This window comes from Amblyraja radiata, chromosome 45 (assembly GCF_010909765.2).
Source record: "Amblyraja radiata isolate CabotCenter1 chromosome 45, sAmbRad1.1.pri, whole genome shotgun sequence".
NCBI classification, from domain to species: domain Eukaryota; kingdom Metazoa; phylum Chordata; class Chondrichthyes; order Rajiformes; family Rajidae; genus Amblyraja; species Amblyraja radiata.
Window position 1 is genome coordinate 761,718 of NC_046000.1, and position 21,760 is coordinate 783,477.

The 21,760-nt window shown below is 44.7% G+C and overlaps 2 protein-coding genes across 3 annotated transcripts; both read right to left on the reverse strand.

The window, feature by feature from the left end:
- Positions 1 to 992: 992 nt before the first annotated feature.
- Positions 993 to 19,140, reverse strand: LOC116968548 (histone H2AX). Of its 2 annotated transcripts, XM_033015317.1 has the most exons (3): positions 18,748 to 19,140; positions 15,982 to 15,987; positions 993 to 1,003 (listed from the first exon to the last, which is right to left on the reverse strand). In XM_033015317.1, exons 1-2 carry the CDS (start codon positions 19,111 to 19,113, stop codon positions 15,985 to 15,987), a joined length of 369 nt encoding a protein of 122 aa, XP_032871208.1. In that variant the 5' UTR covers positions 19,114 to 19,140; the 3' UTR covers positions 993 to 1,003; positions 15,982 to 15,984. The 2 variants fall into 2 exon arrangements, with proteins under 2 accessions (XP_032871208.1, XP_032871207.1); XM_033015316.1 differs by lacking the exons at positions 993 to 1,003; positions 15,982 to 15,987 and having other exon boundaries at positions 18,733 to 19,140.
- Positions 19,141 to 20,129: 989 nt separating this feature from the next.
- On the reverse strand, positions 20,130 to 20,644 carry LOC116968506 (histone H2B-like). The gene has a single exon (XM_033015274.1). It carries the CDS (start codon positions 20,609 to 20,611, stop codon positions 20,189 to 20,191), a length of 423 nt encoding a protein of 140 aa, XP_032871165.1. The 5' UTR covers positions 20,612 to 20,644; the 3' UTR covers positions 20,130 to 20,188.
- Between the last annotated feature and the right edge of the window lie 1,116 nt (positions 20,645 to 21,760).

Sequence of the window (21,760 nt, forward strand, 5' to 3'; positions counted from 1 at the left end):
CTCGGTCCTAAAAGATTTCCCCCTTATCCTTAAACTGTGACCCCTTGTTCTGGACTTCCCCAACATCGGGAACAATCTTCCTGCATCTAGCCTGTCCAACCCCTTAAGAATTTTGTAAGTTTCTATAAGATCCCCCCTCAATCTTCTAAATTCTAGCGAGTACAAACCGAGTCTATCCAATCTTTCTTCATATGAAATTCCTGACATCCCAGCAATCAGTCTGGTGAACCTTCTCTGTACTTCCTCTATGGCAAGAATGTCTTTCCTCAGATTAGGAGACCAAAACTGTACGCAATACTCCAGGTGTGGTCTCACCAAGACCCTGTACAACTGCAGTAGAACCTCCCTGCTCATATACTCAAATCCTTTTGCTATGAATGCTAACTTACCATTCACCTTCTTCACTGCCTGCTGCACCTGCATGCCTACTTTTAATAACTGGTGTACCATGACACCCAGGTCTCGTTGCATCTCCCCCTTTCCTAATTGGCCACCATTCAGATAATAACCTGATTACATCAGGTAACCTGTTAAGTTCACTAATTCTGTCTGCGTCTGCATGCGAGTTATTACAAATCATGCAACATGACCCTGAGTTTGTGTGAACCTCAGGCCTTTGTCATCTCTTGGTTTTTTGAGTTGATTTATTATTGTCAAATGTAGCAATGTACAGTGACGACGTTTATTTTGCATATAATGCAGGGAAATCGTTCACTCATACAATATATTAGTGCAAAAAGAAAACAAAGTGCAAGGGGCCACAACGAGGTGGATTGGAAGATTGGAAACATATGAAAGGTGTCAACAGTCTGATAACAGCGGGCAAATAGCTGTTCTTGAATCTGTTGGTACGTGATTTGAAACTGGCATATTTTCTACCTGACAGCAGAGGAGAGGAAATAGAATGACCAGGTTGTGAGTGGTCCTTGGATTATGTTGGGTGCTTTCCTGAGGTAGCATGAGCTGTAGATTAAGTTGATGGAGCAGGCTGGTTTGTGTTGGACTGGGCTGTTTCCACAACTCTCCACATTTTTTGAGATACCGGACAGACCAGCAAGCTATGATGCTGCTGGATAAATGATGTCTATAGTGGTGCATAAGCAGACATTGATAGTCACTGGAGAGCTGCTAAAATGCTTTGTTATTCTGAAAAGTAGAGGCGCTGGTGTGGCACCTTAGCCCTAGTAACAATGTGGTTGTACCAGGACAAATAGTTGGTGATATGTTTGGAGAATCTGCTTCTTTTCCCCACTAAATATGATCATTTTATATTCAGATGGACAGAGTCATCCAGCCAATAAATGGAGCCTTTGGCCCACCGCATTCATGCTGATCTTTTTGCCCACGTATATTAATCCCATTTGCTTGCATTGGGACTTCATCTTCTATGCTTTACATATTTATCCATCTGTCTAAATGTTTCTTAAACACAGTGACTGTATCTGATTCCACCACCTTCTCTGGCACATGATTCAGATATCAATCAATCCCTTTGTAAAAAGAACCCTTCGATTTCCTTTAAAACTCCATGTGCCTTACCTCAAACCTATCGCCTCATGTTTTTGAAACACAGACCATGCTTCTCCAAGCTCCCCCATGGCTAAAGTCCTCCAATCCAGACATCCTGCTGAATTTCCTTTGTACTCTCTCCAGCAAAACCACATCCTTCCAACAGTCTGGTGACATTTACTGTTCAGCCAAAATGAAAAACTATGCACTTGTTCAAGTTAAGTTCCATCTGCCATTCCTTGGGCCTCTGTCCCAGCTGATTTAAATCTTGTGGCAATCTTAGTTAACCTTATTCGCTGTCGACTGTACCACTAATTTATTATTCATCAACTTACTAACCAAGGCAATCGCATACTCATGCAAATCATGGACATAGATGATAATCAACAGTGGATCCAGCACTGATCCCTGCAGCACACCACTGGTCATAGGCCAAACTCTAAAACAGCTCGACACAAACACGTCTATATCCAGTTTTCTATCGATTGAATAGCTCACCCTGGATCCCTTATGGTCTAACTTTTGGACCTGTGTGCCATACATGACCATGTCAAAGGCCTTGCTAAAGTCCATGTGGCAACATCTACTGCCCTTCCCTCGCCAATTTCCATGGTCCCTTTTTTGAAAAACCCAGTCAAATTCTTGAGGCATGATTTCTCATCCACAGAATCATTATGACTGTTCCTCCTCAGTCCTTGCCTTTCCAAGTGCAAGTGAATCCTCTCATAATCCCCACCAGTGACTTTCCCACCACTAACATTAAGCTCACTGGTCTGTAGTTCCCTGCCTTTCCTGAACTGTCTTTCTTAAGTAAAGGGACCACATTAGTCTTCCGGTATCTCAGCCATGCCTAACAGTAATACAAATATCTCTGCAGAGCCTCTGCATTTTCTTCCCTGGTTTCACACAATGTCCAAAGATAGCCTTGATCAGGCCCCTGGGATTTACTCTTCGTTTTGCACTATAAGACCACCAGTACCTCTTTCCAGATTGAACGTAAAACAGTATGAGTCCTTCAGCCCATAATGTTTGTGCCAAACATGATGCCTGATTTCATCTGTCGATGCATGATCCATACTTCTCTATTCCCTGCACATCCATGTGCCTATCTAAAAGCCTCTTATACACCACTATTGTATCTGCCACCACCAACGCAGGCAATGCAAACAAGACCCCCACTATGCTTAGTAAAAAACCTGTCCCACATAGTCCTTTGTGCTTTCTCCCTCTCATCTTACAGCTATGCCCGCTGGTACAGGACATTTGCAACCTGCAAAAATGTTTTGACTGTCTACCTTATCTATGCCTCTCAACGTTGATATGTTACCAGACATCGAAGTTCTCTTCACTGAATCCCTCAGTTCATGTAACATTCTCCATGGCTCCAAATATAGACATCCACATTGATCCTTCAGCGACCCTAATCTCTCCTGAGTTACCTTTAGCTCTTAATATTCACAAATCCACCCCTTTTATAACCTTCTCTGCCAAAGATATCTAGTGTCCTCTTTTTGGTCTTTTGCTTTTCCACTTAAGTTACTAGATTTGCTTCATCTCAGCTGTCTACACATGATATACACTTATTTTTTCCTTCCTCTATTTCCCAAAAGGATTGGTCAATTCAGTTTGTTGACAAATACTTTATTTAACTTTTACAGGTGTACAGTTGCATCACGGTCTGGTTTGGCAACTCAAATGCCCTTGAACAAAGAAAACTACAGGGGAGACACTACCAGGTCACTCACAGGTATAACCTCTCCAACATCTGAGCGATCTGTAGAAGGCAATGCTTTAAAAGGCAGCTAATATTGCTAAAAACCCACTACACCCTGGTTGTGAACACATTTTGGTCCTACCAACAGAATGAAAGTTGACGAATCTGAAAAACATGCTCACCAGTTTCAAGAACAGCTTCTTTCCAGTAATTACAGTGCTTTTAAACATGACACAACCTCAGTGATTTCCTGTGCACCAGGTTTTTGGCGGCACCATGGATTTCAGTAGTTGCACAATTTTGGTTACCACGTAATGTGGTTACTAATTTAATGTACGTTTAATTATTCATTATGATCTGCGTGCTACTGTGTAGCTGCAGCAAGTGTCAATGTCATTTTTCCATTGCGGATACATATGACAATTAAACGTTCTTGAGTCTTGAGAGCCCAAATATCCCTTGTGGACCCATGTTCCCTCATCCCAATGGCCTTTAATGAACTGATAAATTAATCAAAATGGTCAAAACTGGATTCCCTTTCAGCATATTTTGTTATATCCCACATTTCAATCACCTTCTGAGTATAATACAACCCTTAGTTGCCTTCTGACCCTTGCCTTCCTCACCTGATTTTGACTTTGTCTGTACGGACATTTCTCACTATCTAATAATAATAATAATAATAATAATAACAATAATAATAATATCTTATATTGTCATTGCACATCAGTGCAACGAGAATTAGTATGCAGCTTCCAACCGATGTCAAAAAAATAAAATAAATAAATTAACTGTGCGACGTGACCATCTGAGGGAGACAGTCCAGGGGGGATGGGGGGCACTCAGCAGGGCCGGTTCAGAGCCGCTATAGCTCTGGGAAAAAAGCTGTTTCTGAGTCTGGAGGTTCGGGCGTAGAAGGCCTTGTAACGTCTGCCGGAGGGAAGTAGTTCGAACAGTCCGTTACAAGGGTGTGAGGAGCCTTTATGGATGCTGACGGCCTTCCTGAGGCACCGTGTGTGGTAGATGCCCTCCAAGGCTGGTAGCTGTGTCCCAATAATCCTCTGCGCTCTGTGGACGACACGCTGAAGAGCTCTCCTCTCCGCCTCCGTGCAGCTGAGATACCACACAGAGATGCCATACGTTAATATGCTCTCTGTGGTGCAGCGGTAGAAGGTAGTCAGCAGCTGTTGGGGCAGACCAGTCTTTTTTAAGTGCCTTCTTGACCAGCGCAGCGGTGTTGGTGGACCATGTGAGATCCTCTGAAATGTGAATGCCCAGAAACTTAAAGCTGGACACTCTCTCCACACTTTCCCCGTAAATGGAGATTGGGGCGTATTCTCCATTATGGGACCTCCTGAAGTCAATAATCAGCTCCTTGGTCTTGGAGGTGTTTAGTGACAAGTTGTTACGTGCGCACCAATCCGCCAGGTTCTGCACCTCCGCTCTGTATTTTGTTTTATCACCGTTGGTGATCAGCCCAATCACTGTTGTGTCGTCTGCAAACTTCACGATGGTGTTGGTGTCGAATGCAGGAACACAGTCGTGAGTGAAGAGGGAGTAGAGCATGGGGCTTAGTACACAGCCCTGTGGTGTGCCGGTACTCAGGGTGATAGTGGAGGACAGGTGCGGGCCCAGTCTCACTGCCTGCTGTCGCTCCATCAGAAAGTTCAGGATCCAATCGCATATCGGCGAGCTGAGGCCTAGCTGGTGGAGTTTGGTGGTGAGCTTGGTGGGGATGACCGTATTGAATGCAGAGCTATAGTCAATGAAGAGCATCCTCACGTAAGTGCCCTGTCTATCCAGGTGAGTCAGGACAGTGTGAAGAGCCAGAGAGATGGCATCCTCTGTCGATCTATTTGCCCTGTATGCAAATTGATGAGAGTCCAGTGAGGCAGGGATGCTGGATTTAATGTGGGAGAGGACCAGCCTTGTGAAGCACTTCATTGGGATTGGAGTTAGGGCAACCGGGCGGTAGTCGTTCAGGTTGGTGACTTTAGACTTTTTCGGCACCGGCACTATGGTGGCTGTTTTCAGGCACTTGGGGACCGTTGCCAGAGATAGAGATAGATTGAAGATTCTCGTGAATACCTCCGCCAGCTGTACAGCACAGTCCTTTAGTACCCTTCCCCGGACTCCATCCGGGCCTGCAGCCTTGCGTGGATTGATCCTACGCAGAGCGTACTGTACCTCCTGAGTGCTCAGTGTTAAGGCCTGTCCCTCCGCCATGGCTGGGGTTATTCCACTCCTGGTAGTGTTGCCAGTTTCATAGCGGGCAAAGAAGGTGTTTAGTTCGTTGGCCAATCTGATATCACCGTGGAGGCAGGCGGGGCTGCTCTTATAGTCAGTGATGTCCCTGACACCCTGTCACATGCTTCTGGTGTCCGCGGTATTGAAGTGGTCTTCCACCCTTTGCCTGTGGATATCTTTGGCCTTTTTTATGCCTTTGTTCAGGTTTGACCTGGCAGCACTTCAGGCAGAAGTGTCCCTGGATTTAAAGGCATTGTTGCGTGCCCTTAGCAGATTCTGAACCTCCTTGTTCATCCAGGGTTTCCGGTTTGGGAATATCTTTATTTGCTTGTCCACTGTGACAGTCTCCACACAGCAGTTGATGTAGGAGAGCACAGTGGATGTGGACTCCTCCAAGTCTACCTCTGTACCACTGGTTGCCTGTTGTGCAAACAGGTCCCAGTCGGTGCGATCAAAGCAGTCCTGGAGTTGTAGGGTGGCATCCTTGGGCCATATTTTGATCGTCCTTATTGCAGGTTTGGTCTTACGGATGAGGGGTTTGTATGCAGGCACAAGAAACAGTGAGAGGTGATCGGATTGTCCCAGGGATGGGCAGGGGAAAGCTCTGTAAGCGTCCTTGATGTTGGTGTACACTTTATCCAGCGTGTTTGAGCCCCTGGTAGGGCACTGCACATGCTAGTGGAATTTGCGGAGTGCAGCTCGTAGGTCGACCTGATTAAAGTCCCCTTCAACAAGAAGGCACCGTCGGGGTGAGCATCCTGCTGCTTACTGATGGCCGAGTGCAGCTGTGCTCGCGCTAGGTTAGCATTAGCCTGTGGTGGGATGTATATGGCCATGATGATAACCACAGTAAACCCCCGAGGCAGGTAAAACGGCCTACATTTAATCACTAGGTATTCCAGGTCTGGGGAACAGTAGCTCTCTACTGTAGTGTGGTTGGTGCACCAGTCATTGTTGATATAGATACAGAGCCAGCCGCCCTTGCTCTTACCGGAGTCTTTGTTCTATCAGCACGATGCAGTGACCGTTTGGTTAGGTCCACAGCCCCATCGGGAACCAGCGCGCTGAGCCAGGTCTCTGTGAAGATCAGCACACAGCAGTCTTTCAGGGATCGCTGGGTGTTGATCCAGAGCCTTACCTCATCCAGCTTGTTGGTGAGTGACCGGACATTTGCGAGAAAGACGCTTGGGAGCGATGGTCTTTGTGGAGCCCTCCGTAGCCTGTCCTGCACCCCCGCTCGCCTTCCACGTTTCTGCTTTCGCTCCCGGCGCTTGCTCCGTCTCCTGCCCTCCGGGGTGGTGATCCAGGGGGCTGTTCTGCCCAGCTCCATCGGGATTTTGGTGAGGGTGCTGTAGTACTCACAAGCCAGTTTCTCGCAGCCACGTCCGATATTGAGCAGTTCCGTGCGGCTCCATGTGCGACCCGTCGGGATTGCAATGTGGGTCCTGGATTTCCTCATCCTGGAGGTGAGTTTCTTACTATGGTTTCTGGGGGTACTGGGGTTTCTAGGGTTTCTTGGGGTTCTGGGGTTTTTAAATACCTTCTTTTCACAGCCGCGTTCGGTACCGAGCTGCTCCGAATTGACTCGGACTTGGGAGCGCAAAGCCGCTGCGTCTGAACGCGCCGCCATCTTGCATCTACATTAACTCTGCCCCCATAATCAGATCAGTTTTATTTTATCTCACGTTTACTGTTTACATAATTCTGACTGGCTGCATCTCTCACCTCTTTCATTGTTCTTTATCTCTATCATGAATTTTCGTTGATCTTTTTCATTGCTCTGGCTCGGAAACGATATTATATTTTGTTCACTTTTCTATCGCAGTTACAGTTTCTAGTTCATTTCTCCAGTTGCAGATTTTATAGCGAAACGTCTCTGTGATTTGTCTGTGCGCAGTGACTGCCCGTGCCTGTGCCTCTGATGGACAGCTCTCTCTGCCCCTCCCCCCGGGCTGCGGCAGCGCCTGTCACGGAATGAGAGACAATTTCACTGAAGAATCCAAGACATAGCTCTGGGCACCCGCATGGGCCCCAGCTATGCCTGTCTCTTTCTGGGTACGTTGAACAATCCTTGCTCAAGGCATGCACTGGCCCTGTCCTCGAACTCTGTCTCCGTTACATTGATGACTGCATCGGTGCTATCCCCTGCATCCAGGCAGAACTCATGGACTTCATCAACTTCACCACCAATTTTTATCCTGCACTCAAATTCACTTGGACCATCTCAGACATCTCCCTCCCCTTTCTTGATCTCACAGACTCCATCACAAGAAATAGACTATTGACTAACATCTATTACAAACCCACTGACTCCCACAACTATCTTGACTATTCTTCTTCCCACCCTGCTTCCTGCAAAGACTCTATCCTTTACTCTCAATTCATCCGTCTACACCACATTTGTGCTCAAGATGAGGTGTTCCATACTAGAACATGTGAGATGTCCTCATTCTTTAGGGAATGGGGGTTCCCCTCTCCCATCATAAACGAGGCCCTCATTCCTGTCTCCTCAGTACCCCTTGCTCCCCCTCTCCTAGTGACAACAGAGACAGAGTACCCCTAGTCCTTACCTTCCAACCCATCAACATTCGCATACAACACATAATCCTCTGAAATTTCCGCCACCTACAACAGGATCCCAGCACTAGCCACATTTCCCCATCTCCACCCCTTTCCGACTTCTGCAGAGACCATTCCCTCTGCAGGGGTGTAAAATGAGGGTAGAAGCAATAGGTAGCAAGGTGAAAAGTAAAAGTGGCAGGCCGGAAAATCCAGGGCAAAAATCAAAAAGGGCCACTTTTCAACAAAATTGTATAAGGGGTAAGAGTGTTGTAAAAACAAGCCTGAAGGCTTTGTGTCTCAATGCAAGGAGCATTCGTAATAAGGTGGATGAGTTGAATGTGCAGATAGCTATTAATGACTATGATATAGTTGGGATCACGGAGACATGGCTCCAGGGTGACCAAGGCTGGGAGCTGAACATCCAGGGATATTCAATATTCAGGAGGGATAGAGAGAAAGGAAAAGGAGGCGGGGTAGCGTTGCTGATTAGAGAGGAGATTAACGCAATGGAAAGGAAGGACATTAGTTTGCAGGATGTGGAATCGGTATGGGTAGAGCTGCGAAACACTAAGGGGCAGAAAACGCTGGTGGGTGTTGTGTACAGGCCACCTAACAGTAGTAGTGAAGTTGGAGATGGTATCAAACAGGAAATTAGAAATGCGTGCGACAAAGGCAAAACCGTTATAATGGGTGACTTCAATCTACATATAGATTGGGTGAATCAAATTGGCAGGGGTGCTGAGGAAGAGGATTTTTTGGAATGTATGCGGGATAGTTATCTAAATCAACATGTAGAGGAACCAACGAGAGAGCAGGCTATTTTAGACTGGGTATTGAGTAATGAGGAAGGGTTAGTTAGCAGTCTTGTTGTACGTGCCCCCTTGGGCAAGAGTGACCATAATATGGTTGAGTTCTTCATTAGGATGGAGAGTGACATTGTTAATTCAGAAACAATGGTTCTGAACTTAAAGAAAGGTAACTTTGAGGGTATGTGACGTGAATTGGCCAAGATTTTTTTTTTTTTTTTTTTTAATATTTTATTTTATTAGAAGTAAGTACAGTCATATGGCACCAAAGTGCCTAATATATATTTTCATAATACATTTTATGTACAACTTCTTTTTTTTTTTTGTTACACTGAAAAAAGATTAGAATAAGAAAAAGAAGTTAGATAGTAAAGGATAGAAAGATGTGAAATATATAGTGTGTGAAAAAAGAAAACGAGTAAATGAAAAAAGTTGAGAGAGAGAATAGAGAGAAAAAAAGAAAAAAAAAAAAAAAGAAAAAAAAGAGGAGATCATTATTTATAGTCTTGACCAACCCTCGTCCAGTCCTGAAACAGTTATTTTTTACAATTGTGTTGCACCATATGATTCCAAAAAAACGACGAATGGAGACCAACTCGTTATGAATTGGTCTGATTTATCCATTAGGAGGAATCGCATTTCCTCAAGATGAGCGGTGTCCAACATACTTGCAATCCACATTTTAAGCGTTGGTATTGATGTACCTTTCCAAAATTTAAGAATTAATTTTTTTGCTATTATTAAACCATAGTTAAGGAATAGATTTTGAGATGTGTTCAATTTATTCCCATCTTCCATTACGCCAAATATAATCATTTCAGTATTAGGTTCCATTCTTGTCTTGAATAATTTTGTAAATATTTCAAAAATATCATTCCAGAATCTATAAAGTTTTATGCAGGAGACTAAGGAGTGTGTTATAGTTGCCTTTTGGGCTAGACATTTATCACAAGTGGCGGATATATTTGGATAAAATTTGTTCAATCTTGTTTTTGAGTAATATAATCTATGTACAATTTTAAATTGAATTAAATTATGTCTTACATTAATTGAACATTTGTGAATATATATCAGGTATTTTTCCCATTTAACCTTCGTAATTTTTATCATTAGTTCCCGTTCCCACTCTTCTCTAAGTACCTCTGTCGATGGTAGGTCTATATTTAGAATACTATTATATAAATATGATATTAATTTTTGTGAGTCAGCTTCAATATTCATTGCCTCTTCCAATAAGTCAGGAGTTACTTTTTGATATCCTTGTATATATTTTTTCACGAAATCGCAAATCTGAAGATATTTAAAATATTGGTTGTTTTTCAATTTAAATTTTAATTGTAATTGTTGGAATGATAGTAAGTTTCCCATTTCATACATATCCCCGATCCTTCTAATTCCGAGACTTTCCCATTGGTTATATGTCTTATCAATAAGAGATGGTTTAAATAAAGGGTTATTCGCTATTGGCATTAACAGTGATAGATTTCTTAATTTTAAAGATAATTTTATTTGTTTCCAAATTCTTATTGTACCATATATTGGCCAAGATTGACTGGCAATTAATTCTAAAAGGGTTGACGGTTGATATACAATGGAAGACATTTAAAGACTGCATGGATGAACTACAAAAATTGTTCATCCCAGTTTGGCAAAAGAATAAATCAGGGAAGGTAGTGCATCCGTGGATAACAAGGGAAATCAGGGATAGTATCAAAGCGAAGGATGATGCGTACAAATTAGCCAGAAAAAGCAGCATACCGGAGGACTGGGAGAAATTCAGAGACCAGCAGAGGAGGACAAAGGGCTTAATTAGGAAAGGAAAAATAGATTATGAAAGAAAACTGGCAGGGAACATAAAAACTGACTGCAAAAGTTTTTATAGATATGTGAAAAGAAAGAGATTAGTTAAAACAAATGTAGGTCCCTTGCAGTCAGAAACGGGTGAGTTGATCATGGGGAACAAGGATATGGCGGACCAATTGAATAACTACTTTGGTTCCGTCTTCACTAAGGAAGACATAAATAATCTGCCGGAAATAGCAGGGGACCGCGGGTCAAAGGAGTTGGAGGAATTGAGTGAAATCCAGGTTAGCCGGGAAGTGGTGTTGGGTAAATTAAATGGATTAAAGGCCGATAAATCCCCAGGGCCAGATAGGCTGCATCCCAGAGTACTTAAGGAAGTAGCTCCAGAAATAGTGGATGCATTAGTAATAATCTTTCAAAACTCTTTAGATTCTGGAGTAGTTCCTGAGGATTGGCGGGTAGCAAACGTAACCCCACTTTTTAAGAAGGGAGGGAGAGAGAAAACGGGGAATTACAGACCAGTTAGTCTAACATCGGCAGTGGGGAAACTGCTAGAGTCAGTTATTAAAGATGGGATAGCAGCACATTTGGAAAGTGGTGAAATCATTGGACAAAGTCAGCATGGATTTACGAAAGGTAAATCATGTCTGACGAATCTTATAGAATTTTTCGAGGATGTAACTAGTAGCGTGGATAGGGGAGAACCAGTGGATGTGGTGTATCTGGACTTCCAGAAGGCTTTCGACAAGGTCCCACATAAGAGATTAGTTTACAAACTTAAAGCACACGGCATTGGGGGTTCAGTATTGATGTGGATAGAGAACTGGCTGGCAAACAGGAAGCAAAGAGTAGGAGTAAACGGGTCCTTTTCACAATGGCAGGCAGTGACTAGTGGGGTACCGCAAGGCTCAGTGCTGGGACCCCAGCTATTTACAATATATATTAATGATCTGGATGAGGGAATTGAAGGCAATATCTCCAAGTTTGCGGATGACACTAAGCTGGGGGGCAGTGTTAGCTGTGAGGAGGATGCTAGGAGACTGCAAGGTGACTTGGATAGGCTGGGTGAGTGGGCAAATGTTTGGCAGATGCAGTATAATGTGGATAAATGTGAGGTTATCCATTTTGGTGGCAAAAACAGGAAAGCAGACTATTATCTAAATGGTGGCCGACTAGGAAAAGGGGAGATGCAGCGAGACCTGGGTGTCATGGTACACCAGTCATTGAAAGTGGGCATGCAGGTGCAGCAGGCAGTGAAGAAAGCGAATGGTATGTTAGCTTTCATAGCAAAAGGATTTGAGTATAGGAGCAGGGAGGTTCTACTGCAGTTGTACAGGGTCTTGGTGAGACCACACCTGGAGTATTGCGTACAGTTTTGGTCTCCAAATCTGAGGAAGGACATTATTGCCATAGAGGGAGTGCAGAGAAGGTTCACCAGACTGATTCCTGGGATGTCAGGACTGTCTTATGAAGAAAGACTGGATAGACTTGGTTTATACTCTCTAGAATTTAGGAGATTGAGAGGGGATCTTATAGAAACTTACAAAATTCTTAAGGGGTTGTACAGGCTAGATGCAGGAAGATTGCTCCCGATGTTGGGGAAGTCCAGGACAAGGGGTCACAGCTTAAGGATAAGGGGGAAATCCTTTAAAACCGAGATGAGAAGAACTTTTTTCACACAGAGAGTGGTGAATCTCTGGAACTCCCTGCCACAGAGGGTAGTCGGGGCCAGTTCATTGGCTATATTTAAGAGGAAGTTAGATGTGGCCCTTGTGGCTAAGGGGATCAGAGGGTATGGAGAGAAGGCAGGTACGGGATACTGAGTTGGATGATCAGCCATGATCATATTGAATGGCGGTGCAGGCTCGAAGGGCCGAATGGCCTACTCCTGCACCTAATTTCTATGTTTCTATGTTTCTAACTCCCTGGTTAACTCATCCCTTCCCACCCAAACCACCCCATTCCCAGGTACCTTCCAATGCAACCACAGTAGATGCAAAATCTGTCGCTATACCTCCTCCGTCGACCCTGTCCAGGGACCCCGACAGTCCTCTCAGGTTAGGCAGAGGTTCACTTGCACCTCCTCCATCCTCACCTACTGTATCTGTATTTCAAGATGTGGACTCATATACATAGGCGAGACCAAACGCAGACTGGGCGATCGTTTTGTGGAACACCTTCGCTCAGCTCACATGAACGAGCTGGTCCTTGCTCTCTGCCATTCTCATGTCGATCTGCAGCCTGACTGGCAGTTAAGAATATCATTAAATTGGAACGGGTGCAGAAGAGATGCACCATATGTTACCTGGGCTTGCATTATAGGGAGAGGATGGATGGGCTGGGCCTTTTAACTTTGCAGCATTGAAGGCTAAACAGTGACCTTTTTGATGTGTACCTGAAACTGATGGGCAGGATAAACTGAATGAACAGTTTTTTTCCCCCAGGGTAGAGGATTCATAAAAAAAAGGCACACAATGAAGGTGAAATGAGATACATTTAACCATATAACCATATAACAATTACAGCACAGAAACAGGCCATCTCGGCCCTACAAGTCGGTGCCGAACAATTATTTTCCCTTAGTCCCACCTGCCTGCACTCATACCATAACCCTCCATTCCCTTCCCATCCATATGCCTATATAATTTATTTTTAAATGATACCAACGAACCTGCCTCCACCACTTCCACTGGAAGCTCATTCCACACCGCTACCACTCTCTGAGTAAAGAAGTTCCCCCTCATGTTACCCCTAAACTTCTGTCCCTTAATTCTGAAGTCATGTCCTCTTGTTTGAATCTTCCCTATTCTCAAAGGGAAAAGCTTATCCACGTCAACTCCGTCTATCCTTCTCATCGTTTTAAAGACCTCTATCAAGTCCCCCCTTAACCTTCTGCACTCCAGAGAATAAAGACCTAACTTTTTCAACCTTTCTCTGTAACTTAATTGTTGAAACCCAGGCAACATTCTAATAAATCTCCTCTGTACTCTATTTTGTTGACATCCTTCCTATAATTGGGCGAACAAAATTGTACACCATACTCCAGATTTGGTCTCACCAATGCCTTGTACAATTTAAACATTAAATCCCAGCTTCTATACTCAATGCTCTGATTTATAAAGGCTAGCATATCAAAAGCTTTCTTTACCACCCTATCTATATGAGATTCCACCTTCAAGGAACTATGCACGGTTATTCCCAGATCCCTCTGTTCAACTGCATTCTTCAATTCCCTACCATTTACCATGTACGTCCTATTTTGATTTGTCCTGCCAAGGTGTAGCACCTCACATATATCAGCATTAAACTCCATCTGCCATCTTTCAGCCCATTCTTCCAAATGGCCTAAATCACTCTGTCGACTTTGGAAATCCTCTTCATTATCCACAACACCCCCTATCTTGGTGTCTGCATACTTACTAATCCAATTTACCACACCTTCATCCAGATCATTGATGTACATGACAAACAACAAAGAACCCAACACAGATCCCTGAGGCACCCCACTAGTCACCTGCCTCCAACCCGACTAACAGCCATCCACCATTACCCTCTGGCGTCTCCCATTCAGCCACTGTTGAATCCATCTTGCCACTCCTGCATTTATACCCAACAGTAGAACCTTCTTAACCAACCTTCCATGAGGAACCTTGTCAAAGGCCTTACTAAAGTCCATATAGACAACATCCACTGCTTTACCTTCATCAATTTCCCTAGTAACCTCTTCAAAAAATTCAAGAAGTTTAGTCAAACATGACCTTGCAGGCACAAATCCATGTTGACTGTTCCTAATCATAAGAGCAACCTCAGGGCAACACTTTTATTCAGAGTGTCGTCCACATCTGGAATGAGCTTCCAGAAGAATCTATAGGTGCGGATACAATTATGACATTGGACAGATACAAGGCCAGGAAGGTTTTAGAGGGATATGGGCCAAAAGTAGGTAAAAGAGACTGGCCCGATATGTCAACTTAGTTGGTATGGACAAGGTTTCCATGCTGTACAGCTCTATCACTTTATGACTTGTATTTTATACAATGACAGATGACTGGCACTCACTGTGTGAATTAAAAAGATTTAGGTTTATTATTGTCACGTGTACCAACAGGAAACAATAAAACTTCCCTGCACTGTACTGCAAGGAGACAGGCCTGGAAAACACACTATTTGACCATCACACCGCACAATAATGTAATGACATGGACCTCACACTTCCCTGTGGGGCAACAGATTTCCAACACCAACCCCTCGTGTACAGATAAAGACAGGAACACCCCCTGCACTACACTGTGAAGTCACAGCCCAGTACAGACCACACAGCCTGTGGTCTGAGAGATTTGCACCAGCCACTCCCAACACTGTAAGGGCACAGACCTGCACAAACCATCTCAGAACTGCATGGAGACTGCCCAGTACAGCTCCAGCACTGACAGCAGGGAGATGGACAAAGGGAAATCAGCCACAGTCCAAGACCAAGCTCAGGGAACTGGGTCTCTGCACATCCATATGCAACTGTATCAAATTCCTGGGCATGCATGTTTCTGAAGATCTGTCCTGGCCCCAGCACATTGATGCAATCAGAAAGAAAGTGCATCAATGTTTCTACTTCTAAGACTGGGGAAATACAGTATGCCAACAAATACGTTATTTAATTTCTATAATTGCATCATGGCCTGGTTCAGCAACTTGAACGACCAGAATCAAAGATGATTGGACAAATGGATGAACACTGCTCAGTCCATAGACACAAAAAGCTGGAGCAACTCAGTGGCACAGGCAGCATTTCTGGAGAGGTTGACGTTTCAAGTCAAGACCCTTCTTCAGGCTGGTTAGGGAAAAGGGAAACAAGCGATATGGAAAGGTAAAGAACAATGAATGAAAGATATGCAAAATAGAAGCAATGATAAAATTAACAGGCCATTCCTAGCTAAGAAGCTAGTGCGTCTTGTGTGGGGGAGGGATAGAGAGAAAGAGAATGCCGGAGCTACCTAAAGTGAGAAACATAGAAAAAGGTGCAGCACAAGGCGATTCGGCTCTTTGAGCCAGCACCACCATTCATTATGATCACGGCTGATCATCTAAAATCAGTACCCAGTTTCGGCTTTTTCCCCCATATCCCTTAATTATTTCAGCCCTACGAGCAAAATCTAACTCTCTCTTGAAAACATCCAAAAAAGTGGAGTTACAGTTTCTACCCTCCAGTACAAGGAACTGATCCAGAGTCGAGTGAAAATTGTAAAATGATCACCAATGCATCCATGATTTCTGGGGTACACTTCCTTGAGTACGCTGGGATGTCGACCATCAGGCCGTGGGGATTTATTTGCTTCCATTCCCAACGGTTTACTAACACCATTTCTTGACTAATGTGAATTAGTTTCAGTTCCTTCCTCTCATTAAATCCTCGGTCCCCTAGTATTTCTGGGAGATTGTTTGTGTCTTCCATAGTGAGGACAGAACTAAAGAACTCATTTAACTGTTCTGTCATTTCCAACAAGGATATGGCGGACCAATTGAATAACTACTTTGGTTCCGTCTTCACTAAGGAAGACATAAATAATCTGCCGGAAATAGCAGGGGACCGCGGGTCAAAGGAGTTGGAGGAATTGAGTGAAATCCAGGTTAGCCGGGAAGTGGTGTTGGGTAAATTAAATGGATTAAAGGCCGATAAATCCCCAGGGCCAGATAGGCTGCATCCCAGAGTACTTAAGGAAGTAGCTCCAGAAATAGTGGATGCATTAGTAATAATCTTTCAAAACTCTTTAGATTCTGGAGTAGTTCCTGAGGATTGGCGGGTAGCAAACGTAACCCCACTTTTTAAGAAGGGAGGGAGAGAGAAAACGGGGAATTACAGACCAATTAGTCTAACATCGGTAGTGGGGAAACTGCTAGAGTCAGTTATTAAAGATGGGATAGCAGCACATTTGGAAAGTGGTGAAATCATTGGACAAAGTCAGCATGGATTTACGAAAGGTAAATCATGTCTGACGAATCTTATAGAATTTTTCGAGGATGTAACTAGTAGCGTGGATAGGGGAGAACCAGTGGATGTGGTGTATCTGGACTTCCAGAAGGCTTTCGACAAGGTCCCACATAAGAGATTAGTTTACAAACTTAAAGCACACGGCATTGGGGGTTCAGTATTGATGTGGATAGAGAACTGGCTGGCAAACAGGAAGCAAAGAGTAGGAGTAATCGGGTCCTTTTCACAATGGCAGGCAGTGACTAGTGGGGTACCGCAAGGCTCAGTGCTGGGACCCCAGCTATTTACAATATATATTAATGATCTGGATGAGGGAATTGAAGGCAATATCTCCAAGTTTGCGGATGACACTAAGCTGGGGGGCAGTGTTAGCTGTGAGGAGGATGCTAGGAGACTGCAAGGTGACTTGGATAGGCTGGGTGAGTGGGCAAATGTTTGGCAGATGCAGTATAATGTGGATAAATGTGAGGTTATCCATTTTGGTGGCAAAAACGGGAAAGCAGACTATTATCTAAATGGTGGCCTACTAGGAAAAGGGGAGATGCAGCGAGATCTGGGTGTCATGGTACACCAGTCATTGAAAGTGGGCATGCAGGTGCAGCAGGCAGTGAAGAAAGTGAATGGTATGTTAGCTTTCATAGCAAAAGGATTTGAGTATAGGAGCAGGGAGGTTCTACTGCAGTTGTACAGGGTCTTGGTGAGACCACACCTGGAGTATTGCGTACAGTTTTGGTCTCCAAATCTGAGGAAGGACATTATTGCCATAGAGGGAGTGCAGAGAAGGTTCACCAGACTGATTCCTGGGATGTCAGGACTGTCTTATGAAGAAAGACTGGATAGACTTGGTTTATACTCTCTAGAATTTAGGAGATTGAGAGGGGATCTTATAGAAACATACAAAATTCTTAAGGGGTTGGACAGGCTAGATGCAGGAAGATTGCTCCCGATGTTGGGGAAGTCCAGGACAAGGGGTCACAGCTTAAGGATAAGGGGGAAATCCTTTAAAACCGAGATGAGAAGAACTTTTTTCACACAGAGAGTGGTGAATCTCTGGAACTCCCTGCCACAGAGGGTAGTCGAGGCCAGTTCATTGGCTATATTTAAGAGGGAGTTAGATGTGGCCCTTGTGGCTAAGGGGATCAGAGGGTATGGAGAGAAGGCAGGTACGGGATACTGAGTTGGATGATCAGCCATGATCATATTGAATGGCGGTGCAGGCTCGAAGGGCCGAATGGCCTACTCCTGCACCTAATTTCTATGTTTCTATGTTTCCTTGTTTCACCATTATAAATTCATCTGTCTCTGCATGTTAGGGACCTATATTTGTGTTCACTAATCTGATACTATTTACATATCTAAAGAAGCTTTTACAGTCTGTTTTTATATTCCCGCAAGCTTTCATTCATGCTCTTTTTGCACTCTCTTAATTAACCCCTTTGTCCTCCTCCATTGAGTTCTAAATGTTGCGGTTCTTCTCAGTCCTGGTGTCGCTGTTACGTTCCCGTCCTCTGCACTGACACGGAAACTTTATCTTATTCCCTCAGCTTGTCTCTGTCTCCAAATATTTCACCCACAACGTTACATATAGAGCAGACTAATATGAACAAGGTACTGCTGTTGATGTGGTTTAATTGCTGTGGTGAACATGATGTATTAACTGTAACCTCCTGTGTTGTAAGTCCCCTGAAATCTCTTCTTATCAAGATCACAAGTTCTCGGTCCTTTCACTGAACCAACTTTTACACCTAAGTGAGGATTTGACCCCGGTTTATGAATAATAACCTGTCCATAAACATATATTTTTAAACATTTATATCAAACCAATTAACCTACAACCGTGGACGTTTTTTGAGTGTGGGAGGAAACGGGGAGAACGTACAAATTGTGTACAAGGAAGCGCCCGTAGTCAGGATCGCACCAGGGTCTCTGGCGCTGTAAGGCAGTTGGTCTACCGCTCCGCCACCGTGTAGACAACTCAATGTGCAGTCGGTTTTCGACAACAAGGAACACTTGTCCCGCACTAAACATAATCGATGATCTGCCCTTCAACAGACATGGTGAGTTGCTCTGAAAAGAGCCTTTGGGTCACTATGTTGAGTTTCTCTCGCTTACTTGTTCGCTACGCCGGTTTTCTTGGGCAACAGCACGGCCTGGATATTGGGCAACACACCGCCCTGAGCGATGGTCACCCCTCCCAGCAGCTTGTTGAGCTCCTCGTCGTTGCGGACGGCCAGCTGCAGATGTCTGGGGATGATGCGGCTCTTCTTGTTGTCCCGGGCCGCGTTGCCGGCCAGCTCGAGGATTTCAGCCGTCAGATACTCGAGCACAGCAGCCAGATAGACCGGGGCTCCTGCACCCACCCGCTGAGCATAGTTGCCTTTCCTCAAGTGCCTATGAACACGACCGACCGGGAACTGCAGTCCAGCCCGGGACGAGCGAGACTTGGCCTTGGCCCGAGCTTTGCCGCTGGTTTTTCCTCGTCCAGACATCTCCTGATGTTTTGTACACGCAGAATGAGAAAATGATCACAGACTCGCCTTTCTTATACCTGTTTGAGGAATCCAGAGAACCGCTGGTGATTGGTGAATAATTACATGATCTCATTGGTGTGAAGAACGACCCAATCACAGAACTGTTTTATCTACCAATCAAAACCCACAACAGAAAAGCGCTGAAAATAACTGCCAGTTCCTCCAAAACTCGACCTTTGAAATAGCCGCCAAACTATAAATCTGTATGTCAATACAATTTGCTACATCACATAATCATTGCTTTTTTGATTATCATTTTTTATGTAAGTGCATTGCGTTAAGATGTTAATTATACTGCTGCGAGTAAGAATTTCATTGTTCCGTTCACGGTACATATGACAATTAAATACTCTTGATTGTTTGACCACCTTGAACCCCGGGCAATACAGCACAACACATTTAATTTACGATTTATTTGGGCCGGTAACCGATTACAAAAAATGATCCTCGGCATCAATTAGCGATCGGTCACTATGTAAACGGTCTCGGATTATCGTCTGGTTCATTTTTACAAAAATCTGAATATGGGCGACTGTGAGATGTTCGTCCTTGAAAGACTGGACAAATTGCCGAGTAGAAATGCAATTCAGTACACTTACAGAGATGAAGACAATAAAACAGCAACTACAGCACTAATCGGCTGGCCGTGGGCATAATTTATGATGACTGGGTAGACAAAAATGCTGGAGAAACTCAGCGGGTGAAGCAACATCTGTGGAGCGAAGGAAATAGGCAACGTTTCGGGTCGAAACCCTTCTTCTGACTCTGGCTTATCATGACTAGTAAAAGCTGACGTGAGTTTTACTTCTGTTTGATGGACAGGAACGCAACATGGATACCGGGAATATCCCGCGTACATCGGAACATTTAATCACTAAACAGAATGTGAAATAATTCACCAAACAAAAATATCCTGAAACAATTCTGCTGCGATTCAATGTCGAAACATTAGTACAACTCTTTCTGCGAAAATGTGGGTGGCTCTTAAAAGAGCCGTTGGGTTTTGGGTGTTTTCTCAACAATGTGTGGATCTTTATTTGGAACTGGTGTACTTGGTCACCGCCTTTGTCCCTTCCGACACGGCGTGCTTGGCCAGCTCCCCGGGAAGAAGCAGGCGCACGGCGGTCTGAATCTCTCGGGAGCTGATGGTCGCCCGCTTGTTATAATGCGCCAGGCGGGAAGCCTCACCCGCGATACGCTCGAAAATATCGTTCACGAACGAGTTCATGATGCCCATGGCCTTGGAGGAGATGCCGGTATCCGGGTGAACCTGCTTCATCACTTTGTAGATGTAGATGGAGTAACTCTCCTTCCTCGACCTCCTGCGCTTCTTGCCCCCTTTGCCTGCGGATTTCGGCAAAGATTTCTTTGCGCCCTTCTTGGCGGCTGTTTCCTTCTTGGCGGCTGTTTTCGGCAAAGATCCTACAGCATCTTTGGTTTTCGACGGATCAGGCATTTCCTCGGTGGATTTCAAACACGGAAGTGACCAGCGCGGAGTCGGAGCGCGGATTAAATAGGCAGCGGCGTCACCCTATGCTAATGAGGGATGGAGCAGGAGCGGATCGTCATTGGGTGGTCGGTGACATGATTCACACTTCGCTATAAACCTTCTGATTGGATATCTGCGGTGAAACATTGCAATCCCTCGCTCCCCCAATCAGAAGCCGCTTCCACTGCCCCGTTCGCGTCACACCAAGCTCCAGTATCTTTGGCGTGACACTACATTTACATGGATAGGAAAGGTTTATAGGGATACTAGACGAAGTGGGACCCGTTGGGTCCCATGTTCACACGGGAGGGCTGGTCCCCAAACGCAATATTCCACCTCTCCACCAATTCCAATATTGGTGGCCAGTGGGGAGGGGGCTTTCTGAAACTCTAGTATGGGTGTTTTGGGACTGGCTACCAGAGGGATAGTATGGACATTGTGGGCCGAATGTATTCTTGGGCTGGCAGCTCAGTCACTCAGGCCTGGTGGGCTTGCAGCTCAGTCACTCAGGCCTGGTGGGTTGGCAGCTCAGTCACTCAGGTCCGGTAGACTGACAGCTCAGTCACTCAGGCCTGGTAGGAAACTGCCAGAAATTCTGCCCAAAACAGGTGAGAGACTCTGTGAGCGAGAAGGGGCATTCTTTTCCGTTGCTGGTTGCTCAAGTTGCCGAACCAGGCAACATGCTCTCTACTGTACACCTTTAGAAGTTCGAGAGAGTCCTCTTTCACATACCGACTCTCCGTAAAATTCTCAGGAACTAGAGGCGCTGATGTGCTTTCTTTATTATTTCATCAGTGTGCTGGGACCAGGAAAGATCTTCGGAAATATGCACGCCCACGAATTTGAAGTTCTTGACCCTATAAACGGGATTGTGAGTCCCTATCCTACCCCTCCCTAAGTCCACAATCAGTTCGAGGATCCAATTGTAGACGGAAGCGCAGAGACCCAGACCTGAGAGCTTGGTAACCAGCATGGAGGGGATGATGGTATTAAATGCCAACTTTTTAATGCCAACTTTAGGCTGTGCACATCATACGCAGGAAGTTTGATTTGGTGGGGAATGACAAATATAATTTAACTCTGACAAATGTGAGGTGTTGCACACTGATATGCAAA